Genomic DNA, 12962 nt, shown 5'->3' with positions numbered 1-12962 from the left:
TACGGTTGCTTCCTGGTTCCCTCTCCTCCCTCCGCCTGTGTCTACCGCCAGCGCCTCATTCCTCGGAGCTGCCGCTTCCTTCCAGGCAGCCCAGCCACGCTGCCGTAGAAAGTACAGAGGTTATTGCCGCCACCTCTGCCTCCACTCAGGGAGCCACCGTGGTTGAGCTGAGCGAGAGGAAAAGGCGCGGTGACCACGGTGGCTCCCTGAATGGAGGCAGAAGCGGTGGCAATAACCTCTGTGCTTTCTACGGCAGCGTGGCTGAGCTGGACGGAGGGAAGCGGCAGCTCCCACTCGAGGAACCCACGGCAACGGGCGACGGCTTGGTGGGAGGCGACGGCGGGAGACACAGGCGGTGGGAGGAGAGGGAACCAGGAAGCGACTGTGAAGCCCAAGACCACCCACAGGACGACACTCAGGCAGGGGCGCCGGCAGCGCCCCGCCCAGCTTGAGCTTCTCGCGGCACACCTGGCCATGTCTCGCGGCACACTACTGTGCCGCGGCACACCGGTTGGGAAACGCTGCTCTAAGAAGACAGAGGGAGAATAGAGTGGAATGGAATGGAATAGAATAGAATTCTTTATTGGCCAAGTGTGATTGGACACACAAGGAATTTGTCTTGGTGCATATGCTCTCAATGTTCGTAAAAGAAAATATAGATTTGTCAAGAATCATGTTGTACAGCACAATGATTGTCATAGGGGTCAAATAAGCAATGAGGTAACAATCAATATTAATAAAAATCTTAGGATACAAGTAACAAGTTACAGTCATACAGTCCTGAGTGGGAGGAAATAGGTGATAGGAATGATGATAAAAAACTAGTAGAAATAGAAGTGCAGACTTAGTAAAAAGTTTGACAGTGTCGAGGGAATTACTTGTTTTCATACTTGTATGCTAATTCAAAGTTCCTGTCCTTTGAACAGGGAGTGGCCCTTTCCCAGCATCTTTGATAAGATTAATTTTATAATTGGGCTTGGAACTGTTTTTGTATTGTTTTTTATATATGTTGTGAGCCGCCATGAGTCTTCGGAAAATGGCGGCATATAAGTCTAATCAATCAATCAATCTGTTTCTGCCTTCTCTCTGCAGCAACGGCATCTTATACCTGTACTCGGACCGGACAGATGTCACTCCGCTGCTGTCTGTGAATATGGGGTGAGTCCCAGATGTAGACAGGCTCCCAAGCCCTCCTCTCCTCCGCCCTACTCTGGCCCCTCTATCTCATTTGTCCCAAACTCTGTCCCACTGCAGGGGGGAGCAGTGCGGCGGTTGCCGGAGATCAAGCGCCACAGATCGGCCCCACTCCTTCCAGGTCATATTGAGCGAGCGCCCATCCCTGGAGCTGTGCGCCGAAAATGAAGAGGAGATGGCCGACTGGATCCAATACTTATGCCAGGCGGTCTCCCAAGGGGTGAGGCCATCCTTGGGATTGGGTAGTGCTGCCTTGTTGACCGGAAGGGAAGACTACTAGGAGCGGGGACCTCTGGCCCTCAGAAGCTCCAATGGTGGCTTGGCCCTCTTTCCGACCCAGGTCATTCCCCAGGGTGTGGCCCCTGCCCCATGCGTCCCCTGCTGCCTGGTATTGACGGAGCAGAAACTCTTCACCTGCCACGAGGACTGCCAGACCAGCTTCTTCCGCTCGCTGGCTACTGCGGAGCTGGCGGAGGTGGCTTCCGTCTCCACAGAGCCTGGGCGGGAATATTGTCTCCTGGTGAGTCTTCAAGGAAGGAAGAGGAAAAGGCAGCATAAAGCCCTGCATGGCATGGGACCAGATTACCTACAGGGCCGTGTTCTGCCTTACGTATGCCAACGACTGGTCAGGTCCCACAGAGTCGGCCTTCTCCAGGTCCCGTCCGCCAGGCAGTGCCATCTGGCGGGGCCTAGGGGAAGAGCCTTCTCTATGATGAATGCTAGAATGTTTGGCTACACCCCCACCCTCCCAGTTTTTCGCAAAGATCTGAAAACACATATCTATTGACAGGCCTAGGGGCACTAAGAACTTTTATTATATTGTTATTATTATTATTATTATTATTATTATTATTATTATTAGTAGTAGTAGTAGTAGTAGTAGTAGTAGTAGTAGTAGTAATATTTCTATGCCGTCCTTCTCCAGGGACTCAGGGCGGCTCACAACAAAAAATACAATATATGAAGAAATTTAATATTTAAATATACTGCTCAAAAAACTACAGGGAACACTTAAATAACACAATATAATTCCAAGTAAATCAAACCTCTATGAAATCAAACTGTCCACTTGGGAAGCAACACTGACAATCAATTTCACATGCTGTTAGCACACTCAACTTTGGACAGAACAAAGGATTCAAGGAGAATATTTCATTCATTCAGATCTAGGTTGTGTTATTTGAGTGTTCCTTTTATTTATTTTTTAGCAGTGTATTTAAATGTTGCTACTCAAAAACATAATCTGATTTAATGTTAATTCTTAAAATCCCTACACATTAAAAAAAATAATATAAAATAATATCCCCGGCCCATTAATGAAGAATAATTAGGGTGAATGTGGATGTCTGTTTCATAAACGTAGGGGTTTTTAGAATTAAATTAGATTTTTATGTTTTGAGTAGCGAGTTTTTTAGTACCTATATTTCAATATTAGATTTCTTTTTGTATTGTATTTTTTGCTGTGAGCCACCCTGAGTCCCAGGAGAAGGTTGGCATAGAAATTTGATCAAATAAATAAAATACATAAATATTCCTTGCGCTCTCGGAGCTCCCTGGGGACTTTGCCAGGCCTGTCTGGTGCAGCTTGCTAAGCGAGGCTCTGGCCCCTCCTGCGTCAAGAAGCCCAAGGTCTCAACGTAGCATTCCTCTCCTTCCCCTTTAGGAGTTCGCCCAGGACCAAAAGCAGTACGTGCCCCCGTGGGTCCTCTATTTCAGCTGCCCAGCCGAGCTGGAGCGGTTCCTGCTGGCGCTGGACGCTGTGTGGAAGAGCACCTACCAGGTTAGGCTGGACACACGGCGGGTGGCCTGGCTCTGCAGATGTCTCACATCTCTCCCCCCCCACAGCTCCTCCCCCCCCACTCCGTTTGTTGTGTTGTGAAGAATTCAAGGATAGACAAAGATCATTGCAGGGTGAAAAAAGCCAAAGGCCTTACTTTATTAGTGAAAAAAGCCAAGAAGCCAAAAGAGACAACTTATCCTAACTTATTTCACACAGCACCCTTTTATAATCTGTTCTCTATGACCTAATGCAGCTAGTACACCTGTGCAGTTTTACATGATGATGTAATTCATAAGCATGCCAATATCATAGATAAGGCAGCAGGTATATGATAGGAGTTTACAGGAAACCTGTGAGAAAGCTAGGCAAAGGAATTTGTCTAATGGTACCATCTAGTACTCCCATCCCTTCTCATGATCTCATACAACACTGTCTGTTCCTGAGAACATGAACTTCCCCTGAACTTTCCAGGCCTACCCAGAAATCTGTAATTGCAAAGCCTGAGCAAAACACATGCTAACTTATGCTAACAGCGTAATGTAAACCAAGCACTCATGTGAGGCTTCAGGTCACATCTGGGCTTGCCCATCAGTATGACCTTTGACCTACACAAGGAATACTATACCCGTTCTGTCTGCAGGTGGATCTTCTGCACAAGGCCCTCGAGGACAACTCCATCCGGAAGAAATGCGAGGATGCCCTGAGCCTGATCCACAGCACGTGGCAGCGGAGTGACAGTCTGTGTCGTGGCCGGGCTTCCCGGGACCCATGGTGTTAGCCTCCCGAGGAGGCGAAGAAAGGCCTGATCCCACCAGGCGGGCTCACGAGGGTGGGGGGGACCTGGGGCGGGAGGGCTGTGGGCCTCGCTTGCTTTGGACACTCCACGAGCCCCGCAGGGGGGTCTGTTTGCTACCGCTGCTACCGAACTCCCGCCTCGCACAGCGACGTGTTGGTACCAAGGCTGGACCGCCCATGGGCTGCATCTCAGTAGGGATTCTGGATACAAGGGGGAGGTAGGAGCTCTGGGCCGCTCCGGCACGGGACGGGTCTGGGAGACAGTGGAACAGCCACGAAGAAGAATGGAGACGTTAGGGTGCCAGTGGGGAGAGGCATCTGCACAAGGTGGATTCATGTGGCCAGCCGCTGGACATCTTTTAGGTGCTGGAGCCCAGCCTGCATCCCCACCCTCTCGCCGGACCCCCGCATGTGTTACTTTTGTCCAAGGCCGCCAACCTGTCTTGCGCGACGTCCTGGTCCCCGTTTGCCCATCTCGGCTTCTGTGCTACCTGTCACGGCCCCCTTCACGCCCCCAAATCCACCTCCACTGAGCTAGGAAGGAGCCGCCAGGGCTCCCCCTGGCCCATCGCCCTGCTCCCTGGCAGCAGAGCCTCTGGTCGGCAATTGGGCAGTAGGCCAGGAGGTAGAGGAGGTGGGAGAGTGGGTCCCACCGCTTGGAGTGGAGGGTCCTTCTGGGGGAAGCGGGGCAACGGCTCACAGAGTGTTCTGCGCACAGACTGACCACCCAACCTTTTGGGTGCAGTTTAATCTTTCAAACAGTCGGGCTAGGAGTAGTTGTAGTTATAGTTTGCCTGGGTTGTTCATTGTTTTTTTTTAAAGAAAAACAGCTTTTCTTATTTTTAGACTCTTTAATTTTAACAAACGAGACCTGCTAATGTACTATATGTGTTCCCGCGGGAGCCTTCTCCCAGGAGGGGCTTCCGTGGCACGGTGTGCCTGGAAAGACGTGGCCAGCCCTTCTAATAAAGGCAACTTGGCGATATACAGCACTACGCACCTGCCTGCTCACTCAGCCGCCATCCCAAGAATTTCCTCCGGTGCCTCAGGCCTCCTGCTTGGCTCAGCCTGGGCCTCGCTTGCTACCAGGCCCTAGAGATAGGTAGCTTCTCCCGGAGGGTGGCTGGAAACGACGTCCAAATACCGACATTTTTCAGCCTCTTCTCAGAACTCTCAGTTCCTCAGATCTGCTTCCTACAGCCAAGCCTGCAGAGGTGCCTGCTCAAGACCCTGGGCCAGAGCCGATGTCCAGTATCTTCGAGGTTGACTCTGTCGTTCCGCGGTCGGTAAAATGAGAACCCAGTTTGTAGGGGGCAAGAGGATTACTCTGTAAACCGCTTAGAAAAGGCTTTAAAAGCACCATGAAATGATATATAAATCCAAGTACTTTTGCCCTTCCATCCATCCATGATGCACAAAAGATTAGAATACAGCATTGCAGGCTGACTCTGCTCACTGCCAGGAGTTCGATCCTGACCAGCTCAAGGTTGACTCATCCTTCCGAGGTGGGTAAAATGAGGAGCCAGATAGTTGGGGGGCAATAGACTGTCTCTGATAACCGTTTAGGGAGGGCTGTGAAGCGGTACATAAGTTTAAGGGACATTCCTTCCTTCTTTCCTTCCCTCTGGTTAGGATGCAGTATTACAAGCTAACTCTGCCCATTGCCAATAGTTCGATACCAACCGGCTTAAGATTAGCTCATCCTTCCAAGGTGGGTCAAATTAGGACTCAGATTGTTGGTGGGCAAGAGACTAACTCTCAATTGCATAGAGAGGGCTATGAAGCAGTATATAAGTCTAAAGGCTATTCCCTCCCTCCAGTTAGAATGCAGTGTTGCAGGCTAACACTGCCCATTGCCAACAGTTCAATTCCAACCGGCTCCAGATTGACTCAGCCTTTCATCCTTCTGACATTGGTAAAATGAGGGCCTAGATTTTGGGGAGGGGGCAAGCAACTGACTCTCTAATACTGCTTAGAGAGGGCTGTAAAGCGGTATATAAGTCTAAGTGCTAGAACTATCATTTGTTAATGAGGCTGATGAGACACCGGCCAAATCTCTTGCTCAGCAGCGCTAGCTGCAGGGAAGCCAATTTTCACAAGGTCCCTCTAAGTTTATCTTGGGGCGAGACTCCGTGGGCCCAAAAAAGTAGGGAGTCTTCGTTACTTGGAATAGGAGGGCTCCCTCTCCAGCTTGGGGAAGGTCGGGGGACTGTCATGCGGCCTCCTTCCCCTACCCCACCCTTCATGAGACTAGGTGGTGCAGTGGTTAGAGTGCAGCACTGCAGGCTGCCTCAGCTAACTGATAGCTGTAGTTCAACAGTTCAAATCCCACCACCGGCTCAAGATCGACTTAGACTTCCATCCTGAAGTGGGTAAAATGAGGACCCAGATTGTTGAGGACAATAGGGTTGAGTCTGTAAACAGCTTAGAGAGGGCTGTAAAAGCACTATGAAGTGGTATATAAGTGTAAATGCTAAAACTATTTTTAAAATAGTCTCTATTAGTTTTGCAATGTTAAAAAACACAAATACAACATACACATACAAAACAAAAATTTTAAAACGAAAACTAAGAAAAATCAAATTGAACAAATACAGAATATGTACAAATATCAACCTCAAGAATACTATACAATATATTTTAGGGTACCTGCATCACCATTTAAGTTGGTACTTTTTTTTTAGTCATTGTAATTTAACCGAGTTTCCTATATGTACATGAATATTTTATCATTCAAGTTTTAGCTTTAACTGTTTTCTTAACTTTTGATTCCTAATTTCTAGCCAATTGTAAAATCTATTCCAAATTCTATAATAGTCCGATTCCTCCGAGAGTCTGAGACTAACCAACTGTGCTTTTTGAACCGTGGAGCAGCTGCTCAACCAGGGTTGGCTGCCCGTGTTCTCAGATCGGTGTGCCAACAGTGGAGGTGTGCCCCCCCCAGCAACTTTAACCCCCCCCCCCCCGGCTTTGCTTGTTTTCCCCTCCTGCCCGCCCCCCCATGGGATCAGTTGTTAGCAGCAGACTTGCCTGCACAGCAGGGAAATCTACTTGCCTTCCCTACTGGCTCAGATGTGCACACACACGCACCCATCAAGCACGCTTTTTCACCCTCTGCGCATGCACAGAAGACTTTGTTCACACACAGTGTGTAAAACAAAAACAAGGAAATGGTGACATATGAGAAAGTGGGCGGAGCCTCATGCTACTATCGTCACTGGTTCTCTGAACCACTGCCGGCTGCCGCTATCAATACTGCCACACTGGGGCATTCCGGTAGCATTTGACCACCGCTTCTGCCGGCGGAAGGTGTATTTTGAGGGCCCTGCCTCAAAGAATGGCTGCTCTTTGGGCAAGAGAACTATCCTGTCACTCATCAGAGCTGGGAACGGAGGGGGGGTGGCGGCGATGCGGCTGCTTCCAGAAACGGCCTCTTTCCCTGGGCCAGAAGCGGGTGGAGCTGGCAGGCTTTGGAGCCAGCTCTGGAGGGAGGAGGAGGCCGTGTGGAGGGGCTGGCCCTGGCCACAGTGGGTGGACTCAGCTACGGGTGACCTTTCTCCTACATGCAGCCACCTGCTTCCCTCCCCTACTCAGCCCACTGGTGGAGCAACAAATAAAGGCCCTGGCTGATCTGGTTTCACCCAGAGGGAGGCACAGCTCGGGCTGGAGCAGAGAGCCAGAGCTGCCAATGCTGGGCAGGCTCAAGACGGCTCGGGCTGGCCCTTGGGGTCATCAATGCCAGCCGTGGGAAGAAAGGGGGGCCCTCGCATCCTGTCGGGGCTACTACTGCAAGGCTGCTGCTTGGAGGGTGGAAGGCCTCGTGTCCCTTCTCACTGCCTGGTTCGGTGGCAGCTAATCCATGGAGCCTTCACCCCGCCGCCCGGCAGTGGCCTCTCTCTCTCCCCCGGTGGATTTTGTCCTGGGAGCCACAGCATGCTGCATGGCCTGTGTGTTCACCAATCCGCTGGAGGTGGTGAAGACACGCCTGCAGCTGCAGGGGGAGCTCCGTTCCCGGGGCACGTACCCTCGCCACTACCGAGGGGTGCTGCAGGCCATGGTGGCCGTCAGCCAGGCCGATGGACTCCGGGGTCTGCAGAAAGGACTGGCGGCCGGACTCTTGTACCAGGGGCTGATGAATGGTGTGCGATTCGGCTTCTACTCCCACACTGAAGATATCGGACTGACCCAGCATCCAGGAGGGACCTTGGCAGCCGGAGCTGTGGCTGGGGCGCTGGGAGCCTTTGTTGGCAGCCCGGCCTATTTGGTAAGCCTCTTGGAGGGTCTCCCGGGCAGAGCCCTTGCCTCTTTCGGTCATTGCAGAAGTGGGAGGGCCCAGCATCTCCTGTGTGGTTCCCTCCCTTGATGTGCCATCTGTGGCTGCACCCCCATTTCATAGCAAGGGCTTCAGTATCTCAGAGATCCTCTCCAGCAGGCCAGCTGGGGGGCGGAGGGAACGATCCCACTGCTGTGGCCTCTGAGGGGCTGGTGCGACTGGAGGCGCCTCTTTGTAGCGGTTTCAAGGGAGTCCCATTTCCCCAAGGGTGCTTCTGTGGGCACCAGAGTCCCCTCCTCTGCTGCCTGCGAAGGTACAGGCGTGGAGGCTGGCTAGAGTGGTGCGTCTTTCAGCTTCTCGCCAGGGAGGTGCAGAGAGCTTTTAAAAAGCATGCAGGGCTGTTGCCCGGGGAATTTACAGCCCAAGAGAACTGTCTAGAGAGAAACTTTATCCCCAAAAAACCAGCCCTGCGGTGGCCCAGTGCAATCTGGGCATGATGCCCTTCCCCTTGGTGCAGGCCCTGCTTTTGCAAAAAGCCGGCTTTTGCTCTAAGTGTTCCCTGCGAGAGAGGGGTGCTATTGATTAGGCAGCAGCCCTCCTGTGCAGCCCCATTGGGGAGGGAGCCCAAAAGAAGGCACCTGTGGGGCCCAGGTGGGGTGTCAGTGTTCCTTCCGCTTGGTATCCCCGAAGAGGGAAGCCGGTGCAATCTCTCTGTCCTCGGCAGGGTTAGCATGAGGCTTCCACAAAGACCATGTGCAGTCAGTGGGGGAGAGTTCATTTCCCCCATCCCGTCCCATCCTCGACATGTTTGCTTTCTCCTTGCAGGTGAAGACACATCTGCAAGCACAGACGGCGGCTGCTGTGGCTGTGGGACACCAGCACAACCACAAGGTCCGAGGCCATCTCGCTCGGCACAGGTTTTGGTTGGGAGGCCTTTCTTGGTCCATCTTGGCAGAAGCCTTGGCGCTTTGCAGGACCTTCCTGGGGTGGTGGGAGTGCCGGGGGTGCTGCTGCCAGGGGTCAGGTCTGATTAGCCCCAGTCCTTGGATAGGAGCCTCCCTTGCGCTGAGCTTCCTTCCAAGGGAGGCCTCGCGACCTGGAGTGTTGCCAAGCAGGACAGAGGGTGAGGGGAGGCCGATCGGTCACCAGGCAAAACACAGCAGCTGCGTCAGCTTCTGTCCCGACCTGAGGGGATGACTTTCTGTGGGAATCTCAACACGTTGGCTTGATAAAATCTCCGCTCTCAGCTGCAGTGGTCCAGCATGGCTAGTCGGCCCACCTGACCTGTCCCCGGAGCTGGCAACAGCTGACCTTGGGATGGAAGCGTCCTTCTGGTTGGCTGCTGGCGAGGTCCCCAAACAGCCTACCTCACAGCAGTCTCCCACACCCAACCAGCTAATCATCCTATGCCTGGGATGGCAAACCTATAGCACTGGTGCTACAGGTGGCCCGCAGAGCCATAGAAAGTGAGGACAAATAAAGGGAAATATTTCTTCAGCCAGAGTGTCGTTGGTTTATGGAATTCCCTTCCAGAAAAAGTCGACAGCTGTCAGCCTTGATAGCTTCAAGGCAGGATTAGACAGATTCATGGATGCCAAGTGTATCGGTGGTTATTGAAACAGATGTCCATGTGCCACCTCTGTGTTGGTTGAGGCAGGCAGGATTCCCTTGAGTACAATTTGTTGGGGGTCAAGGGAGGGTTTTGCCTTCTCCTTCTGTTCAAGATCCCCATGGACAATTGGTGGGCCACTGTGTGACACAGAATGCTGGACTCCATTCAGCAGGGCTCTTCTTAGGTTCTTATATCTGAGGCATGTGAGGCATTGCGCTATGTCAGCTCCAGTGTCCATGTGCACTCTAGTAAGCTGATTTTCAGCCTTCTTTTCGGCCGTTTTCCCTCGCCCCAGGCTTCAGCAAAGCCTCCAGAACCCTGGGGAGAGTGAAAAATGGCCCATCGGGCCTATCAGAAGTCTGGAGGCTTCAGTGAGGCTTGTGCACATGCATGGGATGGCAGTGTGGGGGATTGTGCGCATGCACAGGGACAGTGCAGGGGTTGTCACATGCGCAGAGGGAGGGCATTGTATTATGAGTTGGGCATGCACACGTATGCTATCGCGCACGCACAGCTTTTTGGCACCTAAAAAGGTTTGCCATCACTGTCCTAGGCAGAGTCTGGTCCTTCCGCCATTTTGTCTGTTAAGGACGCACTTCCTTGGTGAGGAATCTTTGAAGCTAGGACTTTTACGTGGGCCTTGCTGACAGGGCAGGGGTCAGCCTAATGCCGTCGGGTGCCATTTTCCTAGTCCTTTCTAGGATCAAGGCCAGCCCTGCAGTGAAAGGGTGGATCCTGCAGGCTAGAAAAGTCCCTCCTCTTTCAGCACCCCTGCCCCCCTTTGGCCTGGCCCGAGGAAGGGGCACTGGGCTGAGCTGCTTGTCTTCTCCTGCCGCTTTCCAGAGCATTTCCGGGGCCTTTGAGGCCATCTATAAGCGGGAAGGGCTGCTGGGCCTGTGGCGTGGTGTGAGCGGAGCAGTGCCTCGCGTCACAGTGGGCTCCTCGGTGCAGCTGGCCACCTTTGCCTCCGCCAGGGAGTGGGTGGCAAGGCAGCAGGTGAGCAGGCTGTGTGTGTGTGTCCCTTGAATGGGGTGGGCCTTTGCTCAGCATCTGGTTCACCTGTGGGCACTCCCCTTTGGCCTTTCCTGGCCACCCTGGTTTCCCTAGGCCCATTCTCGAGCGTCCATGGTGACCCACGGACAGTGGATTTGTCCTTGCCAAGACAGTTTCTCTGGTTTTTCGCTTCCCCAGTGGTTCAAAGAAGGCAGCTGGATGGTGGCCCTTACTGGGGGCATGATCAGCAGTGTGGCTGTCGCCGTGGCTATGACTCCCTTCGATGTGGTGAGCACACGGCTCTACAACCAGCCGGTGGATGAAACAGGCACGGTGAGGCTGTCGCCATGGAGGAAGTTGGCTTGTAGTGGGTGCTCAATGTGGAACTGGGAAGGGGGGAAAACGTTACCTCGTCAACTGGCCCTGTACTCTTCCCCCCCCCCTTTGCAGGGCAAGCATTACCGCGGCTTCTTCGACTGCATCGTGCGGGTTTCGGGGAAGGAAGGCGTCCTGGCCCTGTATAAGGGCTTTGGCCCCGCTTACCTCCGCCTGGGACCACACACCATTCTCAGCCTTCTCTTCTGGGATGAACTGAGGAGGTTCACCTACTGGCAGCAGGCCACCTAATGACTCCAGACTGCTCAGGAGCCTCCAGCCCCAGAGACAGCAGGACTGCGGAGGCATGGGGGGAACCAGGAGATTTGTCCGTTGCGGTTGTGTCCAGATACGGAGTAGTGACAGCAGTCGGAGAATGCAGGATGTCGCAGAGCCAGTTGTAACCTTCAAGCAAAGTTGGAGCTTTAACCACCGCTATTTTTTTGTGGTGGTGGGGGTGTCGGTCTGAAATTCACCACCTGAGAAAGGATTTCCAAGCAGACTGGATTTTACTCCTGTGCCCCCAGGAGACATCCCCCACCACAAACACACATTTGACTTACACTCCAGGGCAGCGGTAAAATCTACTTCCCTACTGGTTCAAAAGTGCACATTTTGTTTTATAGATGGCACCTAGCACCATCAGGATGGGCTAAAATGGAGCCAAATTCAAATTCAACCTGTTGGAAATGCAAAAAAAATGTAGGTACCTTCTTTCATATGTGATGGTTATGCCCCGATGCAAAAGGTTATTGGAAAAAGGTACATATTAGCTGCCACAGATTACAGAAAGGCAAATAGAATATACTGCAAAATTCTTTCTATTAGGGATAACAAGAAAACAACACCCCAAAAACATACAATATTTATTAATACATATAATTACGGCAGCAAGAATCTCCTACGCACAGCATTGGAAAGATGATAAAATTCCAACGGAAAATATGTTGATGGATAAAATATACAGGTGTGCGGAAATGGACATGTTGACAATAGAACTAAAAAGACAAAATAATTTGAATTATGAAGTGTGGATCAAATAGAACAACTGGATTTAAAAAACAACAACATCAACAACGGAACGATTGTGAGACAATGTGAAAGGAAGACCAAGATATGAGATAATGTAAATATTTGAAATACTGTAAATAGATGTATAATAATAATGTATGAAATTTGGGTGCTGATCTGTATCGAAATTATATGTTTAAAGACAGAAAACCATAAAGAAAACTTGGGGGGGGGGGGGGGAGAGAAGTGCAGAAAGCTTTGTGCATACACAGAGGGTTAAAAACAAGACAAAATGGCGGCATCCGGGTAGGTGGGTGGGTAGGTAGAGCCTCACGCTGCCACCACTACCTGTTCTCCAGTCACCACCACTACTGGAACTCCCAAACCAGGCCAAACTGTTAGCACGTCACCCTTGCTCCAGGGCCAGAATTAGAAAGGCAGGTGCCAGAGGGGCGGAGGGGCGAGCATCTCTCTGTTTTCAAGAGTCCTCAGCGGCTTCTCTCGGGTTGAAGCCTCCGGTTTTTCCCACAGAAGGTAAATCGGGTAAAGGAGGAAAGGAAAAGGCGGGAAAAAAGAGAGGGGGGGATTCTGAGAGATGAGGGGGGAAAGTAAAGTTTCCTGTAGAGGGGCCCTTCCTGTTTTGGAACTTTATTTATTTACATTTATAAGCCACCCTTCTCCAGTGGACTCGGGGCAGCGAACAAAATTAAAAGGATTGCAAATTTTAAAAACCCTGAACATTAAAAAACCAACCAGAATTCATCAGATACCACACAGCCGGAGCAGAATGTACACGTTCAATGGCCCCAGACCTGCCGGCAAATGTGTGTTTTTAATGCCTTTTGAAAGGCCAGGAGGGTGGGGGGCAGTGTTAATCTCTGGGTGGGGGGAGTTGATTCCAGAGGACTGGAGCCACCACAGAGAAGGCC

The 12962-nt window shown here is 51.7% G+C and overlaps 2 protein-coding genes across 8 annotated transcripts in view; both read left to right on the top strand.

The window, feature by feature from the left end:
• PLEKHM2 (pleckstrin homology and RUN domain containing M2) overlaps nt 1–4761 on the top strand; it is a 36279-nt gene extending 31518 nt beyond the window's left edge. For 4 of the 7 annotated variants that reach the window (XM_070759430.1, XM_070759433.1, XM_070759432.1 and 1 more), the window contains 5 exons: nt 1093–1158; nt 1255–1414; nt 1535–1714; nt 2858–2974; nt 3615–4761. In XM_070759430.1, the coding sequence (XP_070615531.1) occupies nt 1093–1158; nt 1255–1414; nt 1535–1714; nt 2858–2974; nt 3615–3752 (661 nt within the window). In that variant the 3' untranslated portion in view covers nt 3753–4761. The remainder of the gene's footprint in view (nt 1–1092; nt 1159–1254; nt 1415–1534; nt 1715–2857; nt 2975–3614) is intronic. The other 3 variants (XM_070759436.1, XM_070759435.1, XM_070759434.1) reach the window with 1 other exon arrangement.
• A 2306-nt stretch (nt 4762–7067) lies between these two features.
• Nucleotides 7068–12201, top strand: SLC25A34 (solute carrier family 25 member 34). The gene is made up of 5 exons (XM_070759364.1): nt 7068–8033; nt 8868–8933; nt 10498–10650; nt 10846–10980; nt 11098–12201. The coding sequence occupies exons 1-5, from the start codon at nt 7629–7631 to the stop codon at nt 11272–11274; spliced, it is 936 nt and encodes a 311-aa protein (XP_070615465.1). The 5' UTR covers nt 7068–7628; the 3' UTR covers nt 11275–12201.
• Nucleotides 12202–12962: the final 761 nt, after the last annotated feature.

Source organism: Erythrolamprus reginae, chromosome 8, assembly GCF_031021105.1.
Source record: "Erythrolamprus reginae isolate rEryReg1 chromosome 8, rEryReg1.hap1, whole genome shotgun sequence".
NCBI lineage: Eukaryota > Metazoa > Chordata > Lepidosauria > Squamata > Dipsadidae > Erythrolamprus > Erythrolamprus reginae.
The sequence above is the reverse complement of the archived record's forward strand: the minus strand, read 5'-3'. Positions and strand labels throughout refer to the sequence as shown.

Coding starts and splice junctions, on each gene's coding strand:
- SLC25A34 (XM_070759364.1), top strand. CDS start 7,629: ATGGAGCCTTCACCCCGCCGCCCGGCAGTGGCCTCTCTCTCTCCCCCG. Junction 8,934..10,497: donor GACACCAGCACAACCACAAG/GTCCGAGGCCAT, acceptor GCCGCTTTCCAG/AGCATTTCCGGGGCCTTTGA. Junction 10,981..11,097: donor CGGTGGATGAAACAGGCACG/GTGAGGCTGTCG, acceptor CCCCCTTTGCAG/GGCAAGCATTACCGCGGCTT.